Genomic DNA, 25562 nt, shown 5'->3' on the forward strand with positions numbered 1-25562 from the left:
CCCATGACAGAAACTTTAACAACCAATCTACGCCAAGGATCAGTCATTAGAGAACAATGAGATCATCAGGGAATCAGTCAAATGGGAGCTGCTCTCTGCGTACTGGCCTGAAGTCAGGATGATCTCATAACAGAGCTGCTCGGAGGCAACTTTATCTCTATTTATGCCAGCGAGATGTTTAATGTGGTCATTTATTCAGACCGACACGTTAGATCAGCAGATCTCAGCTTTATTCATTCTACTCTGTAGCCTTAAGTTGATTAAATCACAGTGTAAACAATTAACAGGACACTAACACAAACTCGATCAACTATTTAATTTTGTTTTTTTTTCTCCTGTGCTCCTCTATTGAGTCCTTCTGGGCCTTCTGGTTCATCAGAAGAGTCATGCAGCAATGCTACCACCCTGTGGCCAACAGAGGTGCACGCAATCCTGTGTTTATTCATATATTACAATTTGTTGTCAAATTCAGTGAGGAGAAAAATAAGGGACAAAACACAGAGAGCTGCCCCCTAGTTTTATTCCAGGGGTTCAAACTTAGCGGTCTGGCCCCTCCAAAGGGTCACAATAAATCTGTGGGGCCATGAGATTTTTTGGAAAACTGTCTCTAATCTTTGCTTTTGTGAAAGACAGGATGCTCTTTCAGCCAAACAAAATTATTTAAATGAGATCATCTGAGAGAGTTACAGGGGAAACGAGCTGTTAAGAACGTCAAAACCCCTTGAGAAGGGGTCTGTCAAGTTTGTTTTTTTCTTCAAAATTGTTTTCGGGTTATTATGTATTTTTTGAATGTAACTTCTGTATATATACCTAGATTATCAGTATAATCTACAGATAAATGTAGTAGAATAAAAAGTACCCTGTGAAATTGTACTTAAATATAATCCTTGAGTAAATGTACTTTGCTACTTTTCATTTACACACTGATGAAGGTTCTTCATACTTTAGACTTTTTCTCACTTGGCCTTGAGAGAGTGTTGCTCCTTTCCTTTATTTTGTGTTGTTATTTTCCGTGATTCTGCTGCTACAGCGCCTGCATGCACCCTAATCTTGTGATCAGCATGTCATGTTGTGATTAGTGGAGAGAGATAACTGCAGCCTGTGCAAGGATTTGACCTGCTGAGAGACGACAACGCGCTTATCTCAAAACACGTCTGATATTGTAATCAGCGGCATCAGAGTCGTGGTAACAGAGGGACGGACGTCTGTGTCACGTTCAGTGGAGGATGTCTCTATCCCGACTTTGTCTTGGGTGTTTTGCAGCTTTCAGTCGAGCAGTTTCACCATCAGGTATCAGTAATGCAAAGCATGACACCAAAGGTAGAACGTGAACTTTAAAAACAACAGCTTTATTTCATGTTAAATAAGTAAACATGAATGATGTGTTATCAGAATTTTAGATTTGAAAGTATGTTTTACTGTGGAATGCCATGCATTAGAGACCATTAACCTGCTGCTGTATAAATGATTTCATAGTTTTCAGTTCAAGATCTTCTATCAAAATCACTCATAAAAATGTGGATAGTGTATTTACATGGTTAGATGAATGCAATGACAACATTAGTGTTAATTAATGGCATTTACACAATACATGATCAACTGTACACTTTTAACATACCGACTGCTAGAATTACTGACATTTCACAGATTTGTCTTGCGGATTTAGTGAGAGCTTTTAATTTACACTTACAGATAAAAAAATATTTCTCAACAATGAAGATTTAGGCTCAGAAGTGTGCATTAAATATCTGATTTAACTCAGCATTTTAGCTCTCTTTGTATATAAATAGTTAATTCAACACTGTACAGCTAACTCTTCTACAGACGTCCAGACTTCCTGTGTGGTTCTAGCTCAGTTCAGTGCAGTCACACAGTAACAGGACGGAGATGGCGGTCATTTTCGAGGCTCTTATGTTAGTGTGTGTCTAAAAGACGGCTTCTCTGACGATGGAAGGTGCAGCCAGGCTCTCACTGGGGCAGTCAGACGGCTCCTATCGATCAAAACAGGCACGTTAATTCGACAGTTTTGTGGACTGTGTTGTGTTTGGTCTCAGTGGATTTTGGGCTGATCGGTCTAGCTTCATTCTAAAGAGTATTTATCAGTGACCAAACACATATAAATGTGCAGCTAGACATCACAGTTCAGTATATCCTGTCCTGTCTTACGTACCTACTGCACACGTCTGCATTCTGTTGCTTTGGGTTAATGGTTGACTAGCAAAATACTTTTAATTTGAAGGACACCCTCTTTGCAAAGGACAGAAGAAAGGACCAAACTGACTGACTGGAACACTGAAGCCATTTCTTCAGCTTTAGTGAGTAACTATGACAGCTTCTGTGTGCTTATTTGATTCATATATTCGCTGACTTCTTCAAATTCATTCAGTTCTTGATGAAAAATGGCAAACCATATCCACAGTCCTCTTTCACAGCAGACATTTGGACTTGTCACAGGAGAAAGAGGACAGGTGACGGCAGTCAGTAGCAACAGTGTGACAGTGACCAGCATGCACAACTGGTCGGCTTCCGGTTTACAACCAAAGATTAGCTTACAGCGTGGCAGGTAGAAAACACCTTGTCACAATGTCATTAGAGCTTCATTATGGACATTTTCAGGATTTAGAAATAAAAAAGTGGTAAGGTAGTAAAATGACTTAACAGGTGAATGTCACCTCTAGTGAAAAATGGCGTCCAGCAGCATTGTCTGGTTATTTGTAACATATGTATGAAAATCCTGTTGTTTCCTCAAACTATAAGCCACAGGATACAAAGTCATCTTTCAAAAGCTACAATGATCAGTTTAACCATGTGATGCAAAGATGATGCTTTCACTCTTCATGTAACAGCCGTAAACACTGTGAACTGTCTTACCATTACAAAGGAATTCATGTATTATTCACTGCGTCAGTCAGCTATCCATACAATAAACAATTCTCTGGCAGATAGAAGTAATCCAGGCACACACAGTTTCTTTTCATCATTATGTGGTTACTTGTCAGATACATATCAGGTGCACATTCTGTGAGGGGATCAATTATTACCTGAGCTGACTTAAGTTATGTACAGAAGCTGAGTTCAAGTCAGCTGGAATTGAAACAGATGTAGTGGAAATCACAGTTTTTCATGATTGCGTGAATATCATTGAGAGTGATTGTGAGGAAGTGAGAAAGGGGTTCAACAGTGACAGGTGGAGGGTTGGTGGTGATCGACAGTGTGTGCTGATTGCTCTGTGCTCCTACCTTTGTGCATCTGCATGTTGAGCTAAGATTTGAGCAGATTTTTTTTTTTTGTGGCAGCAGAAAGGTTTATTGATCAGGCTTGAGAAGAAGGAGTCTGCGGCTCGGAGATTAGCGCCGTGGCTCCGTAGTCTTGTCCCGACATCCGCCCCTCCGCCTAAAACAACAGCTACTGATCACTTCTCATCCAGCATTTCAGCCTCCAGTCTGGGATGAAGTTGCTGCAGCAGGATCTGCTCTGACAGGCAGTTTTCTAACCCGCCCTATGAATTCTTGCTTAATTCCCTCTTTTTTTGTTTGCATGTCAGAGGTGATGAAAGTCACTTAAATTATTCTTAAGCTCAGAGAAAATCCAGCCAGGATACTATGCTTAAAGAAACAGTTTAACAATTAGGGAAATATGCTTATTCGCTTTGGTTCTGAAAATTACACAAGAATCAAGTGTTATGCTTTACCCAGATTTGGACCTCTAAATCATGCATTTGGAAAGTGAATTTTGGACTCCTCACTGCATGTTAGCAGTGCATGTGCGGCGTCTGACTGCTGATTACCTGTCAGCACCCATCAGCAACTTCACCACAGAGCTTGGAGACCCACCCAGGCATCAGCAAAGGAGATTTTGTCTGTGGTCCTGACAGCATTCCTTCGGTAGCTCACACTAAAACATTCTCCTCATTTTGCTAATTTGCCTCTTTGCGCCTTTGTGGTCTTTTTCCACTCATTGTTCTGCTTCACACAACCCATGAAAAGCAACCTGCTACCAAAGGTTGGCAAGGGACACAGTGGTTAAATGGAAGAAATGTGTTATGACAGAAAATAAGAGAGTGTGGGTTAAGAACAGGAGGAAAATCACGGTGGTAAAGCATCAACTGTTGGTACTATCTGCACAAATTCAACAAGCTCTTAAGATATTTGTATTAATAAATTTATTAACATGCAAGCAGATGCATGCTCTGTTCACAACATCTAAGATGAAAAGCACAACACGCAGCTGAGACAGTGAAGCAGTATCAGGTCAAATTCAACAATACATTATGGAAAATTAGTACAGACATGCAGGGCGACTCGAGACAACAGCAGAAATAGACACAAAAGAGAGCGGGGACAAAGTTATTTCTGGAGCAGCACAGGACACACATGTCTTTGACTGCATGCCTTCCATGCAAACTTCCATGCACACTTCCATGCAAACAAATAACACATGGGCGTTTCTCACAACAGACATTTTGACTTGTCATAGCAGGAAAAGCACATGTGCTGCTAATTTCATTAACAATGGCTCCGTTCTGTTCAAATGTCTGAGTAAGCTGGCGGTGAAAGAACGCCAGGACCCTGAAACTGAAGCAGCTTTATGGAGTTCAGCTGTCATTAATTTACTTAATTCCAAGTAAATAGTGCTTCTCCTGCTGTGACATGTCAACATATCCTCTGTGGAAAAGGCCCGTTCCACATTATACCAGCACCACTACAATGCACCCCTAACAAAGCATAACCTTGTTTTCTGAAGCTTTAACACTTACCTCTTTAGCCAACCGGTTTGCAGTCTGTCTCTTCAGATCGGACCTTATTAAGCCTGCAGGGACATGAAGACACAGAACTGGTAAAGCCTGCAGGCAATGATGACACATAACTTGTTTTTCAAGGCAACAAAAGAAAGAAATTTACTTTAGGTCCACCCTACTGCTGTACATACATCTGAAAGGCATACGCAAATTCATTTTACAAATAAAGGCGCAGCTGAATGACATGATGTAATAAAGGTGACCATCCAGCAGATGGCTCTTCTGTGCAGACACATAACAACCCTGACCATGGCTCTAATAACATATAGTACACTGAGTATTTCACAAGACTGTGTTGCAACAAATGCGGGAAAATACAGTAAGTCTAACTGCAGTCGTGCATCCGAACTGACCCTTAAACTCTGCACTGCGAAGTTCTGACGGCAACTTAATCATTAACCTCGATTCCCTCCAACGTTTCGCAAAAAGCTATGACCTTTCCCACAGAATATATTACAGAGACCTGATGCTGTACGTGCATTTTGACGGCAGCTTCACAAAACACTCACAATAAAAGGAGTGAGAGCTCAGTTTGCAAGCTGGCGTGATGCCCACAACAAGAAGTCCACTCATATGTCTAAATGCTGAGTAAGTTGGAGAAGACAGTGAGTCAGTCTGACCTTTATGAGCAGAAAAGTCTTACTTTTAATAGTCTTGCAGTGTTTTTCTAGTGTGCATAGAGTTTAGCGCTTCAGTGGCTAAAACACTCTTAAAAAGTTATTCATTGCTCATATTGCCCTCAATGGACCATGCAAATGGACATAAGTGGCATCGTTGCATCGACTGAGCGTCGAAGTCTGACCTTTAACACCTGAAAACAAACTGCTGCCGCATGTCAGAATGCAGGTGCAGCATTTCTGACGGTGTGCTGATTAAATTCTGAGTGTTGCAAAACTTTCCATTACTCAGTCAATGGACAACAAAATGTTTACCGCTCCACCCTCTGACTTGTTTTTCTAGAAACTTAGCACTTAATGAAAAACACTCACTTCTGAGCGAGGAGGACGGAACAAAGATGTGCCTGCGGTTACACGCTGTCTTCAGTTAAACAGCACAGTGTTCTGTTTTTACTGTATTTCACCCTCTTAAGAAAATGAAAGAACTTCCAAGAACTCTTAACCCCCGAGCCGGGAGCAAATAGCTTTTCTGTAAGGAGGCGACAAGATTCTTCGTTAAGCAAGTTGTGTTGGAAATATCTGCATCATAACGATCGACCCTGACGCAGTCGTTCACGTCACGCAGTAGCCACAGTGCATTCTTGGAAGTCAACATTTTCCCACAGGAACATTAGTAAACTCATAACAGAAATCAGAGTGACGGACAAAGACGATTCTTATACATTGCTGTGTGTGATATAAAATCAGTAGCTTGCTATGACTCTTTGCAGCATTTCACAGTCACAAAGGTCTTACCTGTCATTATTGTGCCAATGAGAAGAAACACAGAGAGGAAGATGTTTCCTGCCAGTGTGCCGAACCTGTCGATGATCTTCCCCTGGCAGATGGTGAATATAATGCCGAACACCTGTGCTTGCACAACACGCAGTTGTTAGGAATAAAGTTGGCATTTCCACGCACACACAGACCCACAAGCACCCTCAAAGCCACAACAACAACAACAAAAAAAAAAAGCAAATGTACTTATTCTCACTTTCATCTCAGGCCTGTAAGAAGCCTATCAGGAGTGGCGTCAGTTTCTCCTGCAGTTTCCTGCAGCCTAAAATGCTGCATTCAGGGGACTCCTGCAGTGTGGTGGTGCCACCACCTGCAATTTGCCATCCAGGGGCCTGTATGACAAAGCTCTTCTCTAACCGCTGCTTCCACAAAGATTGTAAACAGTAGCAGCGTCGCATTGTTGCTTGGAAATGCAAAAATCTGTGTGTCTTACTGGCTCATGCTGTAAATTGCAGCTTGCATATTGTAAAAATGGTGCCACAGGCCCCGGGTCTACAAGGAACAAACTAAAGCGGGTGAAGTCAAATCAGGAGTTTAGCACATCTGACTGGACAGATTGTGCATACTGTTTCTAGTAACTGTATTATTGTTCGAGCTATGTGCTGTTTTAATACATATGTGCGCAGGTCTTCTTGGAAGCCTGTATTAGCAATGAGTAAAAGGCAGTGAATGACTCACTTTTCTCAGTACGACCAATAAAAAGAAAAACATTTGTTGTTGCGTTATCTCCCTGTTGATACGCTGGGTGTTTCTGCCCTGTCACAGTATGTTGAGAGTGACCCTACAGGTCACTGAGCTATACCTGTGCTGAACAGTTGAGGAGTCCTGACGAAGTTCCCTCTGACTCTGGGTACGTCAGTTCGACCGCAAACTCGAAACCCAGCGGCAGGTAGCCTGTCATGAAGAACCTGGACACACATTAAACATAGTTAATTATATATGTGACAAGTTGATTTAATTGCAGCTCTTTTTTCCTGCTAAGCCACAAACTTTCTGGTACTAATTTGATCTACATTTGAATAATACAGCCTGGATTTTTGCAAGCGTGGGATTGAGAACACACCTCCTGCACAGGCTCCGTGCAGCGATGTGTTTTTCCCCTCCCTCTTCATAATACGTTGCAAGTGAACGGAAACTTTGAACCCACTAAATGGGAATATCCTCTCAGGGCTTTAAAACTGTTGCCCTTTTATGGCTTAATGACTGTGGTGATATTATAGGGGCACAACAGCTTTTCAATTAGAACAGTGACATCAGATGATATTCTCTCTCAATAGCACCAAGTCACAGAAGTGACAACAAGTGAAACTCAACTCTTACATTCCAGATGCGTTTCTTTCATTTATGCGTGCCTCTGCTGCCTATAAACGTGCTGCCATTACAAGAATACAGAACGCACAATGCTTCTGTGTTGTTGCTTTCTCTTTACATGTGATCCATAATGTGCATCAAGAGTTTAGGGATTAGCTAATGATACATGGAGAAATAGATATTGATATTAAAAAGGGGGATTTTTAAAAACTACAATGGGGGGAAACACTTGGGGCAAAGACAGATACAGACTAACATTATCAGCTGAATACCAGGAATTCCAGCATGAACGTGAAGCTCATTTAGTCCCCACTGACAAATGAAGCTTTCTGTGAGTTTTTTTGACAGTTCAGCCTGAGTCACATGAAAGATGTACCCTGTCTGGCATGCATGCGTGTGTGTATGGTATACCATGTAGGTGTGCCTTCACAGAACAGGGGAGCACAATCTGGAAGACCAATCTGTGCCACAGAAGAGGTGTAATACCTCCACAACGGCCGCATTAAGGTTCAAACTGGATTTAAAATTAGTGCTGGATCTGGTAAAAGATCTGGTTCCAAAGGAAGAGAGAAACCTAATATGTGTACCCCCCATTTTTACCTACATTCAGCTGGTCGGCATGTGACCTCGATTCATATGTTTTTCCTTTCCAGTAATCAGGATGTATGTGTGGGTCAGTGTGTACAAAGGCAAGTCTTTACCTCAGGTCCTGCAGTGTGTAGGGTTTATGAGTGAATGCTTATCAAGGCACTGATGAGAGCTGAATAAGCACAGCAGTAAATTATTGTTGCAAATGTCAACAGAAGCCTTACACTTGGAGAAATTACCATAACAGAATTCAATGGAGGAGACGCAGCCACTGTATAAGAAATGTGCAAATAGTTAACGCTTAAAATGTGAAATTTCTGAACTCACAACAGCAGGAAATACATTTCTATACACATATCTTTCCATTTCTGTCCCATCACTGAACCAATTACGTGTAATTTGAGCAAAGTTATTGAATTATTTTACTTGTAATTGTTTTACATGACTGTATTTATTGTTTTAATTGTGTTTTAATTATCTAAATTTATGTTCCCTATTTGGAAAGTTTTAAATTGCTTGCAGCTAACTGTAGCAGTGCTATTTGTTTGTCAGTGTATCTCTTAGTTGTGGTCTTTCCTTTTCTTTCTTTTTGTTTTGATCTCTTAAATATAAACAGAGTTTTGTATGAATGAATGAAAAAGGACTGAAAATAAATAAATCCTTAGCTCATATTACTTCTGTACCGCCCCCCAAAAAAGAATGAATGGATGAAAGTCTACCCAAGAGCTCCAGCGGTGATGAAGACCACCCAGAGGTGTCCCAGACTGAGTGTAGCAGCATAGACTATCATCCCCACCAGAGACATGAAGTAGACCGCCAGGGTGGTCTGCCTGGAGGAGGACAGAAAAACAAAGCACTGAACACGAAACCATTAGCATCATGATTATTGAACGCGACTGCTAGCTAGTAAACATGGCTGTAAACAGTGCAGGTTTCTAATTAAAAAGAAACAAAGCAACGGCCTTCGCAGATGTTTTATGAGGAAGGAAATACATTCAACATGTTTGTTAGATGTCAAGGAAACACACAAAGCGTTTCCATGAGTAACACTCAAACTAAACAAAACTCTCGTTTGTTTACATGAAAAGTCGACAGGGCGCCTTTAAAACTTCACATAATTACTGATACTTGCTGAAAGATTATTGTTTGGAGAGAATCCATAATAGCAGAATTTCAAGACAACGGAAACCGCAGTCTGACATTTTCAATAAGTGGCAGCACTTTGCCAATTTAAAGAAATATAAATAAATAAATCTGCAGTATAGTAACACATTTGAAAGGAAAATATATCCCATCGATTTAAATCTAACACGTCTTTTTAAAAAGCCTAGAATAAGATTTGTGATAATATTGAAATTTTAAAAATAACAGTTGAACGTCAAAGCATTGGAGAATGAGCAATCAGAGTGGAATTAAAATGCGTATGAGAGTAATTAAAATGTGTGGATTCAACAACGACGACAACAAAGCCAGGTGGGACTGCCACAAACACACCCGCATTCCCCCCATTTGCAAAACAATAAAACGGCGAGGGGGGTTGAGTGGAGTGAAGCCCCTCACAGGGTGGACGCTGCTGTCACTACACAGCCCGAGGACCCCTGAAGCAGGAGCTCACTGTTAGAGCAGCATGCTGCACCTGGATAAACAGACACAGACCCCCCAACAGCCGACACGGACGCACTAAACAAGATCTGCAGCCAGATGAGAGGCAGAGTGACAATAAACAGAAACGCAGATGAAACAAAGAGCGGGGTCTCGTCCACCAATCGGTCACGTGATTCCGTCTACGTGCGGCTTTCGCGCTTACTTGTAGGTTTTAGTTTTGTCCAGCCAGATGCCACAGATCAGGGAGCCGACCATCCCCGCAATGACAATGGTGAGGCCGATCCTCCCGGCATTCACCTCTTCTCCCTGAGGGGTCAAGTGAGACAGGACTTAGCTTGGTGACCATTTGGCCTTGCTTAGCACAAAAGGCAGGACATCATTTCAAGCGAGCGATTCGAGTGAGTTTCTACAATAATGAGGTGTCACACATTGAGCCTTAGACTTCAGCAGCAGAAAAGCATGCCGTCCCTGCACACTTTCAGTCTACTTGCACATGAAATCATGTTACAAAAAAACGAATCAATGAATGAAAATGTACTCGTGTTAAATCTATTACCACAGCGCAGTTTATCGATATGTTAAGTCCTGTCATGTCAAGCTACGGGAAGCGTAACAAGAACTTAGGCAGAACTTACAGGGTAATGCTCGATGATCATGCGGTTCAGCAAGGTGCCAACGGCGTAGAAGCAGCCCACGTTCAAACCTGTGAGTACAGAATATCATCAAATAAAGTCTGCACACCGCAAGCCAGTGGACAAAAATATCTTCCAGGAAACTTTTCACAATGTCAAGGAAGCGCTGAGCAAACTTCCTTTAGCAAAACATGAAATATTGCAATGTGAGCCGTCGAAGGGTTTTGGTTTTCAGCGTGTCAGATGAACCTAATCGGGCTGGTTTCCTAAACAGAGAGCTGTCCAAACCAAGGATTTCTATAAAAGGACAAAAGGTCTGCAGTGAGTGCTTTTTCTTGGACAAAGATTTCAGGTAAAGTCGTAGCTCAGATATAAACGAAAAGAGCACACATCTGCATAAAAAGCACACTCACACGACTGATTTTGACATTTTTGGACAATTGTTAAGAGGACTAATCTAACGAGGCTGCAAAATTTGAACCTGAAACCAAGTGAACTCTGCAAAGTTGTCAAACGCGAGAAGACAGAAGGACAGAAGGACACACGCTAATAATAGTTACATGAATTGTGCCACCTGATATGACTCGGTGAGGTCACGCAAGGTGAACGCGTTTCCTAAAACCGCTCACAGCTGTTTGACATAGTTGCCTCCATTGAAAAACTCAAGAGAAGCTAAGGAAACATATTTGATGTCGCAGAGTTCTTCGCTCTCTAAGCAATGACTTGTTAAACATTGTCAGAGCATAAACAAACTTTGAACCTCCCCAGGACAAACTGACTCACCTCTTTATGAGCTCTTGAATAACTGATGACTTGTGTGTATTCAATGATAAGATAAACTCTTAAAGTTCATCTTCAATCATTTAATTTCTGAGTGCTTTTTCCTGATAAGATAACAGTTATGATCCAGGAGGATCACAGGCCGATGATGTGCTGGGGAATATAAATATTCTGATTTTTAAAGCACTGCCTCTGGAGAGGAGTGATGACGAACCGTAAGTGACGATGAGGAGGATGAAGGGCCTGTTGCGGAGCAGCCTGAGGATGGAGGCGGTGTAGGAGTACTGCTCTGGCGGGATGCTACGAGCCGTGGCCTGGGCCTGGGTCGGAGGAAGTTCAGGACGCTCCTGGAAGACTAACATACGGGGAATCAGTTAAACACTGTAAACAGAAACAGCAACAATGTTTACTTTCTCACAAGGAGGTTAATAAAGTTTCAATTTGGAACAAACACAAACAAAACTACTTTCATGTTTATTCTTTCTTTGTTCCTTTTACTAAAGGGGAAATTTAAAGAGAATATTGGGTCTGTTTAAGGGGCTAAAACAACAGAAGCTGCCTATTGGACAATATGTTTCTCCTCTTTCCACAAGCAAACAGGGCGGCGCACTTTCTAAATGTCCACTGCATGCATGTCTGAGAAGAGCATCAAGTACTATTCTGAACATCTGCAAAAATTTGGTATGGAACGGGACACGGCCACACAGTCGGACGGGTCCACACACGGTGCAAGATGTCCTTAGATTCTCTGTTCTGGAGGACAGACGGCCAGACCCTGGCCAAGAGGACGGCCGGTCATCCTCTCGGTGGTAACTGTGATGTGACCTGCTTCAGCTGGTCTCATTCCTGGGTGAGAGCACGTGCCCTCGGGCCTCGTGGGGGAAACACAGATGTCTGTCTTTGTGGTTCTTGGAGCGGAGCCCGCCTTCGCTCCCCCCAAGCAAAGCTGACCTGAGGGTTTGTGTTCAGTAACCAGTTCTCGCTAATCCCGCGAAACGAGCCTGAGACGGCTGCTCCAACGGCGCATGAAGAAATCTCTCAGCTGCATTCATTGTTGTGTAAAAGAAACACAAAGCCGCATTCAGATCAGTCTCTGGAGTGCTCATACAGGTAACTTGCAAAACGATTCGTGAGCGCTAATTTTCCCTTAACACCCCCAGGGATTCCCCTCACTCAGTCAGTCAGATTCACTCACGCTGGGTCTTCATGCAGACTCTCTCTGTGGTTAACTTGGTTGTGGTTAACTGGCTGACAATTTGTTTAGAGGAAAGCAGCAGCCAAACTTCTTCCCTCATCGCTTTGCACACACACTTTATGCAAATCCTGGGACTTTGTCTGCCCTGCTGACTCACAGGCCTGTTGCAGGGCTACAGATGGCCCTGCCAGCAGGACAACCCTCACACATGGCATCTTGCATGTATGTGTGAGGGTGTGCTCTGTGTGTGAGTATATGTGTCATATCATGAAACTACTGCGGCCAGCTGGTGCGAGTTTTCTTGCTCGAGTAACCGGGAGCAGCTTAAGTCACATCCCTTTTCCCAGCACCATTCATCACGTGACCGAAAGCGGACGGGAGCCTGTACGCCCTGTACACAATCCGAGCCCTCGTCAAACCTTAAGGCTGCAAAAGCTTTGAGTGACATGACGTGGGCGAATTCACAGTCTTTATGCTTTATCACTAGCACATAAAGACATCGGATAAATTTTAAGGGTCACGAGATGATTCCTGGGGTAGGACGTGAGAAAAGTTCTGCTACAATACAATCAACTTCATTTCTCCAATCTTTTCATTTTTTCTTGTGAAATACTGTTTAGTTTTATTTTTCCATGCACCTAAAATGATTCAAATGAAATGGTCTGAGGGGGAAAACCCCTCTTTGATTAAGGCTACAGCTCATACTCATGCACATGGGGATGAGCTTTGAATGGTTTGACACTTTGAAAGTGTAATTATTATTCGTTTTCTAGCTAAAGTTAGATGAGAAGATACCATAAATACCTCTCTCATGTCTGTAACATAAAAATGTAGCTACAGCCTGTGAATAGTTAGCTTAGCTTACCATAAAGACTGGAAATGGGGGGAAATCAATTAACACATTATATCTGGTTTGTTTATATCTATCACATGATTCCTGCGTAAAACATTTTTTTTTACATTTTATTACAACACATTATAACAATTAGTGAGCTTGGAGGTGCGTTCTGTAACCATTGGACAGGGCAAGGCTAGCTGTTACCCCTTGTTTCCAGTCTTAATGCTAAGCTACGCTAACTATCTCCTGGCAGCAGCTTCATACCTATGGTATCAAACTTCTCATCTAACTCTATGCAAGAAATGTCAAAAAACCAAATGTCGTAAAAAAAAAAACGAGTCAAGCGAGCAGAGAAAGAGCTGAAGTCTGCATTTGAAGGTGCTTTATTGACAACAGGAGTGTACGGAGAAACGCTGACCGTTCAGCTGGTCTGAATGTTGTACTTGCTGCTACTATGGAATGCCTTCACAAGCATCCTTTTGTGTTTCTGAATGCGGAGCGCTGACGAGCGCCCCCGCCCTCCCCCTGGCCTGCAGGACAAGAGCTTTTTCATCCAGCTTGTTGGTCCTCTCTGACAGCTACCCAGCCCAGTGCTCTCCATAGAGGTACCACACTTACAACATTGCTTGCTATTGTATTCTGACTAACTGCTGAGAAAGGACGCAGCATATTTTTCTAGTTTCTCCACAATAAAAATAGAAAAATGAAGTGATTGCTACATGGGAGGGAGTGCTAAATGTGCTATTGATGATGTCAGCTTTCAGATCATGTGCAAGGGAAGAGTCGGAAAAAGACAGCAACGGTCGAAATGTGTGGGCAGCAGATACAAAGCAGCAACTAAGCATTTTTTCTTACAACTCATATCCTGTTTGTCATGTGAGGTAACGCCACTACCCTCTACACGACAATGTTCAGTCCGTCTGTGATCATAGCTCCTCTATTCCTAATGTATCTTGCGCTAACATATGCTTATGCTGAAGAACTTTTGTGTCCATTCCCGTGACCTTACTTGTCCCACAATCGTATCTTTTTGTCAATCTCCCTCCCAGGGAAGTTTTTGTGTTGGTGCGAACCTGCAGTTCAGCACTTTTCTTCTCCACTGAATGGTGCTTCTTGTCAGAGAGCAAGTCTGCTGTAAATTAAAACCACCGTCGCCTGAATAAGGAAATCCTACTGGCCTGAGTGTGCTTCTGAAGGAAAGAAGTTTTTCTGACTGAGGTGGTGACTTCGAAATCACTTCGAAATCATCCATTTCACTCACTTGACTGCACCATTGAACATTTCACCTCTTCATCCATTTACAAAAGAAAAAAAAATTGGTTGCAAGGTACAGTAAAATCCACATTTAAATCCAGTTAATCTACATTTTATGTAAATTCAAAAACTGCCGAAGCTGCAGAAAACATATTAGCCTTCATTGTGTCTAGCCATGCAGCAAGTTTCAGTTTTATATGCAGAGGTTTTCTCAAATTTATTTTGAGCTGCACAAAGCATCGAGATGTTACATAAAGAACCGCACAACGCCACCACATTACCCCAGAAACAATATCCGGGTTACTCTGAATAATCCCCAGACTAACTTCATTGGACATCATCAGCGCTGCATGACAAATCTTACCGAAGACAACAAGGATGAAGAGCAAAGTAGCCACCCCTGCCGTGATGTAGAACATGACACTGATGTGGTGAGCCAGCTCGTCCATGTCGTCCACATTGGGCACCAGGATAGGAGGCACGAGGAACCCGATGGCGATGCCCAGCTGTGGGACAGTGAACACAAGTTAAAGGAAAAAACTGCTCGGTGTGAATACACTGAGCGCCACGATACTGTTTTCCAAGTAATATAAAATCAAGGTGGTTTAGAAATAGAATAAGCCGATAGGAGCAGTGTTATCTACAGCACATGATATGAAGACACTTTTTTCCATTTAAACAGCTAAACAGACAAAGTGTGACGAGGAGGTTTTCAGCGAGCAGTTGCCAAGCTTTCTCAGGACTCTCGCACCAGGACACTAGAAGTCTTGTGTGCCTCTGGCATCCAGCACAGCCCAGCGTAATCTACAGACTGCTGTCAGACAGCCTGGCTGTGTGGACCCTGCTGCAGGACAAGAAATTCAGCAGTGATCAATTAGACATTCAGACAAACCTGGTTCCCCAGAACTCCTATGGAACAAGCCGTGGAAACCTCTTTATCTCCGAACCACACTGAGGCAAGGTAAGAAGGGATGCCCAGGACAAACACAGTGGCTACTGAGCACACAAACTGGCCAAAAAAGGTGACTGGGAACATATTGGGACTGGCACTACCAATTTTTATCCAAGCACCAATGCAGTTAAAGGCTGACCCGACGAGGACAACGTCCCGGATTCCCCTGTTGTCCAGGAGCCACAGGACGGGCAGGATAAGTGGGATGTAAGTGAGCAGGTAGATCATGGACAACCAGTCGATGGCCAGAGAGTCAATGTTGTAGAAGCGCATGAATATGTTGCTGATAATGCCGTACTGAAGCCACATGAAGGAATTGCTGGCTGAGACGGCGCTGAAGAGAAACAGCATGAGCCAGCGGCGGTGGTAAAGTCTGGTCTCAGCCTTGGGGACCAGCTCTGCCTGGTCCCCGCGCAAAGCCTCGGCGTCTAACCGTGAACCAATAGAGATGGCTCTGCCCAAAGGTCCTGGACTCCACTGAAGCGCAGCGAGGCCCGGAGCGCGATTCTTTGCAGCCTTGGCCCACTCCTCACCACCGAGTTCAGAATTTTCATGGTTGCCTTTCAAGGTATTGTTTCGCGGCATTTTAACCGTCCCACAGCGGGCCCCTGGAACGTGAGAGGTGAGAGGTCTTCAAATTTTCAGAGCCTGTGTCCTGATCAGCTCTGCAGTCCTGAGCGGAGAGAGGTGCTTTTCTCGGAGAAGCGAGAGAGCGAGCACAGCTGGAGCTACTGGAGTCCATTCACAACTCATTGCACATATCTTCAGACCTGTCATGTGATGCTAATATAGGAAATCCTCCAATTCCATGCAAACCACTCCTACCAGCTCAGACCTTGCATTACTTCTTTACTTAACCGTACGAATAGCAGTGAGAAATCCCAGAAAGCAAATAACAGACATATTTGTCTGTTGATCTTTAATTAAGCCTCTTGTGAAGGCTAACTCATTTGATTGTGGATGTGGATTTTGGGGTTGCTACAACAGGTTAATATTTCCAAGTCTTTGTTATTGATCACCTACAGATACCTGTACTGTTAAAGATAACACCTAGAATACTTCAATTGATTCTAAAACTTAGGTTTAAAATTTAGCTTTTGTCACAGATTTTTTTCTGCTAACTTCTGCTGTTGTTGACTTTTTGTGCTGACCGTGCTCGACATCAGCTGCTGTTCAAACCTTTGATGTTCAGAGGAAATAAGAAGACGCCGATGTGGCAGTAAAGTCTGTGATGTGGAGTGTTACAGATATGACTTGCATTGCAATAAAATGTGATATGATGAAACACGCTGATAAAACGGCAATTTGGATGCAATAAAATAAACGATTACAATCAAATTGAGGCCCAAATTGCACAGTCGCAGGATATCCAGCACAGTCAATTATCAAAAGACGGAAAAGGGCCGCTGACGTGAGGAAAATAAACACTGATACCGGAACTGGCTCCTGCTGTGAGCAGGAATAGTGCGATGGAAGGTCTGAAGGCCAAAGCATCAAATACACAAAGACTGCAAGTTGAAACCAGAAGATCTGTCAACCTCCTCATTAAAAGTCCATCTGACAGCTGAGAAATGTTTGTCTTTACTTACTGAAAATGCATCCAAAAACCCAGCTCGTGCTCTGGGTTATGCACAGCTAATTTTCCAGCACTAAGTGATGACTTTTCAGTGACATTTACTTGGAGTTGATGCACTGTAAGTTGACTCAAGCGTTGTTTGTTCAGAATATTCAAGTGTTAAATCTGATTATGTTAACACAGTGGCCCGATGCTGATCTGTGCACTCCTGTCTGCTTGTTTGGCTGCTTGTTGGACTTTAAAGTGCGCTGCTGCTCTTAATTTAGATAAATAGGATGCGATAGCAGCACATTAACATTGTTTTATTTATTATAATCCTATTTTGTGCAACTAGAACTTTTTTCTTCTTGCTGTGATATCTGAGTTTGTTTTCATGATATAAGGTGACATTGAGCGTCCATTATTATTATTATATCGAAAGAGGTATCAAGTATTATTTCTTTATACTAGTAATGTATAGGTATTTAAAATAGTGGTACCATGACATCATTAGTGTGGACATGTGACCATCACTAGTCACAGCCAGAGAGCCAGAAAACAGTTTCATGGGTTATGTCCTGCAGCACTGCATGTTTAACATGTAGTAAATGGTCTATCACATTCAAAGCAATGACTCTCTGTATGTGTCCAGCTTTGATTTGTTTTTTTGAGGAGCTGCAGCTGCCACAGGCCTAAACTACTTTTCCTTCAACACCTGAAGCTTCTGTAGTTCTCTCGACTAACCAAGAAAGTTTTGAATAAACTGCAGTGAGAACACAGTATGCTTCCAAGTGCAGCCACTGGCTATTGTTTAGTTGTTGGACAGTCTTTTAGGAACTCAGAGATTCATTCATGTGTTTCGTACTGATTAACAATAAGAAGCTTTGAGCTGGCAAAGTCTCAAACTGTTATAATTGGTCTGTTACAGTGAGCTATAACACCTCCGCTGTGGTTGTTTTTAGAGTTGTAAATGTATGTCTCTTCCTGCAAGCCGATTCATTCTATATTTGCTGCCATTCATTCTGTCACAGCCTCAGCAGGCAGTGCTGTGGCTTCAAAGCGCGGGAGGTGCACTGTGGTCGCCTGAATGTGCGTAATTACGCACACGCGCCAAAGAGATGTGAGGATGTCCAGATTGTTTTCTTTCTGTTAAACTATTTATTATAGTTTAAATAAGTAACCCAGTAGGTGAAGAGCCGCCGTGACCCAATTACTGACTAGAGGACAATCTGTGTGTCACAGCCTACCTGGTTCCCGAAGACTCCGATGGAGCAGGCGGTGGACACTTCCTCTGAACCGAACCACACCGACGCGATCCTCGACGGCATCCCGAGGATGAACACCTGCGCGCACGAGCAGGAGAACTGTCCCAGGAAGGTGACGGCGAACAGGTCGGGCTTGGCGCTGGCCACCTTGATCCACGTCCCGGCACAGTTTAGCGCGGTGGCCACCAGCGCGATGACCCGGAGCCCCTTCTTGTCCAGCAGCCAGGTCACCGGGAAGATGAAGGGGATGTATGTCAGCATGTAGATCATGGACATCCAGTCAATGGTGAAGGCGTCCACTTTGTAGAACTTCATGAAAATGTTGCTGATGATGCCGTACTGTATCCATTGGTACGAGTTGCACAGTGAATACGAGCTGAACAGGAGGACGATCATCCAGCGCCGCTTGTACAGACGGGTGGGTCGCAGCGCTCCCTGACCGTCCAGCTGACCCTGATCGTCGGCGCTCTGCGCCACGTCAGCCGCCTCCAGCTTCACATGGTTCTCCAAATCCGCCTTGGTCTGATCCTCGTTCAGTTTAGTGTCTCCTAGCGCTTGTTTCTCGTTCATATTTAACTAGTCTCTTCAGTATACTCATGGAGTTCAAAGTGTTCGCTCTACGGTGGGTTTAACTATTGCAAACTAAACTGGAAGTGGCTGAAATTCGTCCTGTTTCATGGGTGAACGATAAACACCCAGCGCGTCACGGTCACGACAGACAGGCCTATAACATCATGTTTTCAGCCAAAAGGAGAAGTTCAGTCTCAACACATGTTTCAGTCTCATTAGTTAAGAAGCAGCGGTGGCGGCTCTACAACTCTCGGGTCCATGAACTCATTTCCTTCCCAGGTTCAGCAGCCGAACTGACGCTCAAAGCTTGTTCGACTTCACTAAGTTACAGATAATTTCATGAATGAGTATGATCCTTTCTCTCAGCTCGAGCTTCCCGAGCGTGAACACGTGTGGGTGCGCCTGCTATGACCCTCTACCCGGACCTAAAACCCGCATCGGGATCGAGAAACAAGTCGGTCAGCACAGGACACAGGGCGGAGTTTCATGCGCTGCTCTTTGTGTCCTGTGAACACCCTGAACCGCTGAAATATCCCCAGGCGACAGTTTGATGCATTCATAAAATCCGCGATTTCTTATCTGATAAGTCTGATGTGGGATATGTAGAATATTTTCATTGTAAATACTTTACTACAACTTTACTTCTTAGTTTAAAAACCTCATATAAATATATAACAGATAATTTATTTTGTCCTAGCCTTATAATAAATAAAAGTTTACAAGAAGAGCGAATGGCATGAAAGTCTCAGTTGTGTTCAAGGACAAAAGTTAATCCGTATCCGCAAGGCGCAGGATAGGAATGATTATTTTTGTGCTTCACAGTGCAGGAACCGCATCTGTCACAGTGGTGAACAGCGCCATCTAGGGACTCTCTCATAGAAGAAATAAAACATGAGGGTAAAGGTTTGTCACGTGCCCTGCTTGCAGCACCAGGTCAGATTCACACTCTGCATGGAGACATGAATAAGAACCCTCTGGAGGTCAAAAACGATCACCTAAAAGGCATCACATTTAATAAATATCTTTGCTGGGTCTTCTCACACACCAGCATTATCACCAGTACACAAGTCAAGTCAAGACCCCTTTGAATGCCCACTCTTCACTGCCAGCCGTGTCTTTTTTGGTACGCCGAGGCCCTTTTTGAGGATCTCGACTTTACATTCTTGTTTGTCCACAATCAAATCTGTCAGAAGCTCCTGAGCATTATCGATCCACATTTACACACTGAAACACAACAAAACACACCGAAAAACACGAGAAACTCAAACATGGATGGATGACAGAGGTGCTCCACGTGACACTCAAAATAAGCAATTTACAAAAATACTGTATCATCTGAGTCACCTGAACATACAGTAGTTGTTTTTTTGTTTTTTGTTTTTTTGTTCTCCCAATGTAAACATAGACTGGTTGATAATTGTACTCATCGAGCCGTACATACAGGTCACTGATATTGATCAGGTAATAGCAAAGAGATGCAGCAGAAGCAAAATAAATAGTTTTGAACACTGCATGTTACAGTCTGGGTGTCGTTGCTTGGCAGACATGTCGGCCCGTCGTGTTACTCCTTGATCGGCCTTGAACAATGGTTTACATTTACAGACACATCTGCAGTCAGTCTTTCTCTCCAGTGAGGTCAGTCATCTGTTCACAGCACGTCTTCTCAGTAGTCGTACAGGTCAGTGCTGGTAGTGTGGTACAGTGATGTGCTGGTGGTGGTAGCTGCTGTGGTGGGGAGGGTAGAGGAGGTCGGGGGTCTGAGGAGTCAGGCCGGTGCACAGAGGCTCGTGGCTGCTCAGCACGGACGACAGGTACTTGGCCTCCTCGGTGAGCTGCTTCACCTCCTTCCTCAGGGCGGCGTTCTCCTTCTCCAGGTTCTCGCTCTCCTGGGAAGCACACAGGGACAGAAAGCGTGAGCACAAATGTCTTTTATTCCTAATGCGTGGATGACGTAAACATGATGTTTTCAGATGTTATCAATGAAAAGTCAGACCTGCAGCATTATATTCTGCTTCCATACAAGTAGGCCCCCTTTTTTTGTTACATGTTTTAGTACCACAAATCACAGTTTACAGTATTTTGACCCTGACTTTTTTCCACAGCATGACAGATTTTTAATCTGTTTTAATGCATTTGCGCAAAGGGTGGCAAAGTCTGTCTGCTGGTCCACCTGTTTGATCCGGGCAGATAAATCTTAACAACTATTGGATGTTTTGCTGTGTGGTGTTGTACACAGTCATGATCCTCAGAAGTTGAAATCTGCATAATGTGGCGGCCCCCCAAATTTTTGTCTTTCTTTTTTGATTGCTCACCCAAATGTATAGCTGCAACAGAATCCCTAGTTTCATTTATTTTGTCATGAAATCTGGTGCACACATCCCCTCTCGCATGGCTTGTATTAACTGTGGTGATCCTCTGACTTTTCCTCGAGCACCATCATCAGGTCAGCTCTCTCCAACACTGCAGTTTATGACCAAATACCTGCAAAACAGTCCCATCAGCCACAGATGGACTTTGTGTTTGGAGCTAATTAGCAATTTATGCTAAACAAAGATGGTGAATTGAATGATCTTACACCTGGTGAGCGTTAGCAAGTTAGCATTGCCACTGTGGGTGCGTTAGCATCAGTCTGGCTCAAAGCAGCACTCTCCTGTGCAGCCCCACAGAGCAGCTGGCACGGCTGCAGTCTCTCTGTCCTGTTTTTCTGAACTCATGGCAGCCAGTAGTTTCCATTCATTTCAGTAGGTGTGAGCGTCAACACGCAGACAGGTCGTTACTTGAGTCTTCCTTCAGATAGGTTGGTAGCATCACGTCACGTCTGCTTTCGACTGCATTTATCGCTCAACAAAAACTAAATGCGGCCTACACAATCTTCATGATGGACTGTCAATCCCCAGCAAATCCTTGCAAGTCAATTTCTATATTGTACACAAGCTTTACAAAGACCTTTTTTTAAAAAAAATTTAAGTATGGTATTCTGTGGAAAATTGTTGGAATAAATAAAAGTTAAAACAGCAGCATGCTACTTTTATTATAAACCCAACTGGTAATGCAGATGAAATCATTAATTGTTGTTCACCAGAGAACAAAATCATAACTAAAGTATTAAAACTAGATTATTGTGTTGTCTGATGTAACTTTTAAGTCAGGTCAACTTGTTTTTCATTCCATACTGAAATGAATGAAGACCAAAGGTTGTTTTGTCTTTAAGTTAAAACCTGAACAAAAGAAAACTATAAAAATCTTCATCACACCTTAGCTACTTTCATGTAATGTAAATTCAAAAAACAAATGTAGTAAAAGTAGTGCGTTGTCCTTTTACATCATCTCATTCACCACAGACAAACTTCACAATACAAACTGCCTGCAGCTCACTGAGAAGTTGTCATTTTGGTTGATTTCAGTACTTTTTTCCAAAACAAGCTCTTGTGTCGATCATCAACTCTCAGATAATCGAAGTAGAGCAAGCTTTACGTCATAATGTTTTTCTCTTTGCTGTGGTAATAGCAGGGGAGAAATCTTCCACTTCAACAAAAAGGTCATCACACCATGGCCGAAAGATCATAATACTGAGCTGTGGGTCCTTACTGTCACAGAACCTTTGGGCAAACCCCTTCACTTGCGTCACTTAGCCAAATACAGCCCACTGCTATCAGTGCCTTACAAGAAGTGACTGCCTTTTTCTCCCCTCCTGCCCACGATGTACAATTTCAAGCTCATTTACACAGAAGAAAAAAAAAAATACTACTGAAGAAACAGGAAATCGAGCACTGTGTCATAGAGAGGGAAAATTCGCCTTCCTGTTTATCTAGTGAGACGATGAAAGCCAAAACCACAGAACAAACTCTGTGGTCCCCTGTCGTCCTCTGTGACTGTGGCGGGGTTTAAAGAGCTTGATAATATACCATACTGCACGCCGTAATTCACGGGAAGGGTTCTCACGTATTCAGATGGATGGATGTACTGCTGCCTACAAGCTGCCTTTCTGAAGGTCAAAATCTTTTCAGTTCATCTGATAAAGTTCACAGAAGCAGCTGCTCTGAAAACATCATGGTGACAGAGCACAGCACAGTCGTCTCGAATGAGGAAGTCACACAGAGAGGGGGTACTGGGTCAGCATGCTGAAACGTGTGTTGGTGGAAGAGGTGACAGCACGCCGAGTCGTCCCTGCCGCATATACACGTCTGCTAAATGAAGATTTGGAAGGGGATTTAAAACGTGCAGCCTCTTGTTGACAAATCCCTGAACCTGCAAGTGCAGACGTTCAGAGGCAGGACTAGAAGAAAAGCTCCATGTGTCTGTTTCAGCGAATTCATGTGTAATTTTGCGCCAAGTCAAGCAAGTTCGAAGCTGTGACGGCAGAGTGGCACGATCACAGAGAAAGGAACGGGGCCTGCATTGTGTTCAGCGCTGCAGTCACTGGTGCTGGATCCGGCCGCAGAAAGGGAGCGATTGCCCACACGTGCTAATTTATTCCTGAAGCCTCTGCAAACACACAGAGCAGCGTCCAAGTGTGCGGGCCCGGCAGAAGCCATGACACATTCGCCACATGGTCAGGTAGCGTTTTTGTAAATATAGTACAAACAGGCTTGAAAGTGCTGCACGGGGACTAAGAAAGCTTGAGCTGTCAGCTCATGTCCATAAACGATGGAGATCCACTGGAAATTGAGCTGGCACCAACATCATCATACCCTAACTAAAATCTGCAATACATGCTTCATATAAAAAGTACAATAAAGCTGTTAATGAGGCTAGAAATGTGGCTTGTGTACAGGGCAACCCCAGAGTATCTCCTTGTAATGTGTCTGGAGAGGCAGAAGTCAGTGTGAAGCTGTGTTGCTGCTGGTTTGTGAGCGTGAGGACGGTGCGTGCTGCAGAGAAAAGTCTCCTCACCAAGTGAAGGCTGTCAGCTTTCTGAGTTTGCCTCATCCTGCTCTTCTGAGCGGCGATCCGGTTCTTCTCCCGCCGCATCACCTTCTTTGCATCGTCTGAGGAGCTCTGAGAAGAGACAGATGTCAGCAGTTAAAGTGTGCGGTGACATGAGCATCACCTGGCAGGCCGAGCTCTGAGAGTCCCCCCGTACCTGAAAAAGTGAAAAGATCAGACCGGGGAGGTTTGCGCCATCGGCTCCTGCTGGCGAAATGGAAGCGCTGTCTGCTTTAATGACAGTTTGAAGGAAGATGGGTCAAACTTAACACCCAGTGTGGAGGGCAGGGTCGGGGAGTGGCTGAGTCATCGTTTAGGTACAGCGCACACCCTGTTTCATGTCCTGAACACTCGATTTTCTTGGTATCGTAATAACTAATCTCATTTCAAAATGCTGAGTGAATTGCACATCAAAGAGATAACAAATAAAATGCTCTAACGTCCGTTAACGCCTTGCTGAAAGACCCAAAACAACAGATGCTGCTGGAAACTGCTGCGTGTGCTGATGAGAGGATCATTTATCCACTTTAGCAGCTTGTAACATGCATTCAAAAAGAATGCTTTATCTCCACAGTGCAAGAAAAGGAGCAACAATGTGCTAGAGGACAGGCACACGTGAAAGAGTCAGCACTGAGGATGATGAGTCTCACATGCGCAGGCACAGTACAGTACGTACTGTATTTACCACTCTGTCTGTTCCTGACAGCTCTCCAATCATTCACAGTTTGAGGACTTGCAAAAACAAAGGATTCCCACGGCTTGGACGAGTGATACATCTCGCAATTCACAAAAGCCTACACTTGAAGCGAGTCATGCCTGCAGCCCATGTGTGCAAGTGAAACACTCTGAGAAACTGTGAAAAGAGCCAGCGACGGCGAGGGCTGGTGCGCCTTTGATAGGCTTGTGTCGCTGCCCACCCAGCATGCACCAAGCACTGCATCCAATCAAAGATTTAGCAGAAATGTGGAGCATACAATTCAAAGGATTTGTGTTTAAAATGCGTGTCTGAACACATCTCCGGATCCCCAGCAAGGACAGGATGTAACTGCAAAAACTATGAGAAGCATAGATGGAAGTGCACACTTACCGGTCTGCTTCCAGGAGATGGGGACTTGTAACTTGTGTCATTGCTGTCAGAGCCCTGAGCCATAGCCAACCGCGGCGCCTGAAACCGTGTGTCTTTGTCCACTTCTGCTTTGTGTTTTTAACTCTGTGTGTGTGTGTGTGTGGTGTGTGTGTGTGAGAGAGAGAGAGAGAGAAAGAGAAAGAGAGACAGAGTCTATGTAGCAGAACGAGCGCTGAGAAGAATTTGGCTCAATGAGTCTCTTTCTTCCCTCTTTTCTTTCCCTTTCTGTCACTCCTCCTTCTCTTTGACTCTCTCGCTCGTGCTCTCTTCCTTTCTCTCTCTCTCTCTCTCTCTCTCTCTCTCTCTCTCTCTCTCTCTCACTCTCTGACACACATACCCTGTGAGACTGTCTGCCTAATTAGCTGTATCTGATGTGGCTTCTGGTAAGAATCTGGGTAAGTTGCATTAGACTGGAAGTCACATGTCTGATGGAAAGTTGAAGCACCTAAAGCAATCTTGTAAACTCCAGAAAAATAACACACTGAGGGTTTAAGGTAGAATTTGAATAAATTAGGGAGGATGTTGAAAGCCTAAGAATTTTTTTTTAAATACTACCAGACTACATATGTAAAAATAATAATTTAATTAACATTAGAAATGAATGTATGGCAGCAGCACAATCAAAATTAAACATTAACCTTGCTGCAACCTTTTGTTTTTCTCACGTGTGATTGTGGGTGTGTGGGTGCAGAAGGGCATCACGGGCATTCCCT

General features: G+C 43.5%; 2 protein-coding genes across 3 annotated transcripts; both read right to left on the minus strand.

Moving 5' to 3' along the window:
* Positions 1 to 1387: 1387 nt before the first annotated feature.
* On the minus strand, positions 1388 to 19208 carry flvcr2b (FLVCR heme transporter 2b). Of its 2 annotated transcripts, none has more exons than XM_041958422.1 (11): positions 18210 to 19208; positions 14820 to 14961; positions 11383 to 11523; positions 10392 to 10459; positions 9959 to 10062; positions 8871 to 8981; positions 7055 to 7160; positions 6211 to 6322; positions 4757 to 4809; positions 3240 to 3393; positions 1388 to 1991 (listed from the first exon to the last, which is right to left on the minus strand). In XM_041958422.1, exons 1-10 carry the CDS (start codon positions 18795 to 18797, stop codon positions 3313 to 3315), a joined length of 1506 nt encoding a protein of 501 aa, XP_041814356.1. In that variant the 5' UTR covers positions 18798 to 19208; the 3' UTR covers positions 1388 to 1991; positions 3240 to 3312. The 2 variants fall into 2 exon arrangements, with proteins under 2 accessions (XP_041814356.1, XP_041814355.1); XM_041958421.1 differs by lacking the exon at positions 18210 to 19208 and adding an exon at positions 15348 to 15992.
* A 564-nt stretch (positions 19209 to 19772) lies between these two features.
* On the minus strand, positions 19773 to 25077 carry batf (basic leucine zipper transcription factor, ATF-like). The gene is made up of 3 exons (XM_041958865.1): positions 24811 to 25077; positions 23691 to 23795; positions 19773 to 20683 (listed from the first exon to the last, which is right to left on the minus strand). Exons 1-3 carry the CDS (start codon positions 24871 to 24873, stop codon positions 20477 to 20479), a joined length of 375 nt encoding a protein of 124 aa, XP_041814799.1. The 5' UTR covers positions 24874 to 25077; the 3' UTR covers positions 19773 to 20476.
* Between the last annotated feature and the right edge of the window lie 485 nt (positions 25078 to 25562).

The sequence above is a fragment of the Chelmon rostratus genome, chromosome 18 (assembly GCF_017976325.1).
Source record: "Chelmon rostratus isolate fCheRos1 chromosome 18, fCheRos1.pri, whole genome shotgun sequence".
NCBI classification, from domain to species: Eukaryota; Metazoa; Chordata; class Actinopteri; order Chaetodontiformes; family Chaetodontidae; genus Chelmon; species Chelmon rostratus.

Bases quoted from the DNA above. Each gene is read 5' to 3' on its own strand.
- flvcr2b (XM_041958421.1), bottom strand. From the start codon at position 15,992: ATGCCGCGAAACAATACCTTGAAAGGCAACCATGAAAATTCTGAACTC. The intron at 14,962-15,347 runs GTTTGTCTGAAT...ACTGTCCCACAG, and splicing joins TAGGAGTTCTGGGGAACCAG to CTGGGCATCGCCATCGGGTT. The intron at 10,063-10,391 runs GTAAGTTCTGCC...TTGACCCCTCAG, and splicing joins TGATCATCGAGCATTACCCT to GGAGAAGAGGTGAATGCCGG.
- batf (XM_041958865.1), bottom strand. From the start codon at position 24,873: ATGGCTCAGGGCTCTGACAGCAATGACACAAGTTACAAGTCCCCATCT. The intron at 23,796-24,810 runs GTAAGTGTGCAC...GTCTCTTCTCAG, and splicing joins CATCTCCTGGAAGCAGACCG to AGCTCCTCAGACGATGCAAA. The intron at 20,684-23,690 runs GTGAGGAGACTT...TGTGCTTCCCAG, and splicing joins AAGCTGACAGCCTTCACTTG to GAGAGCGAGAACCTGGAGAA.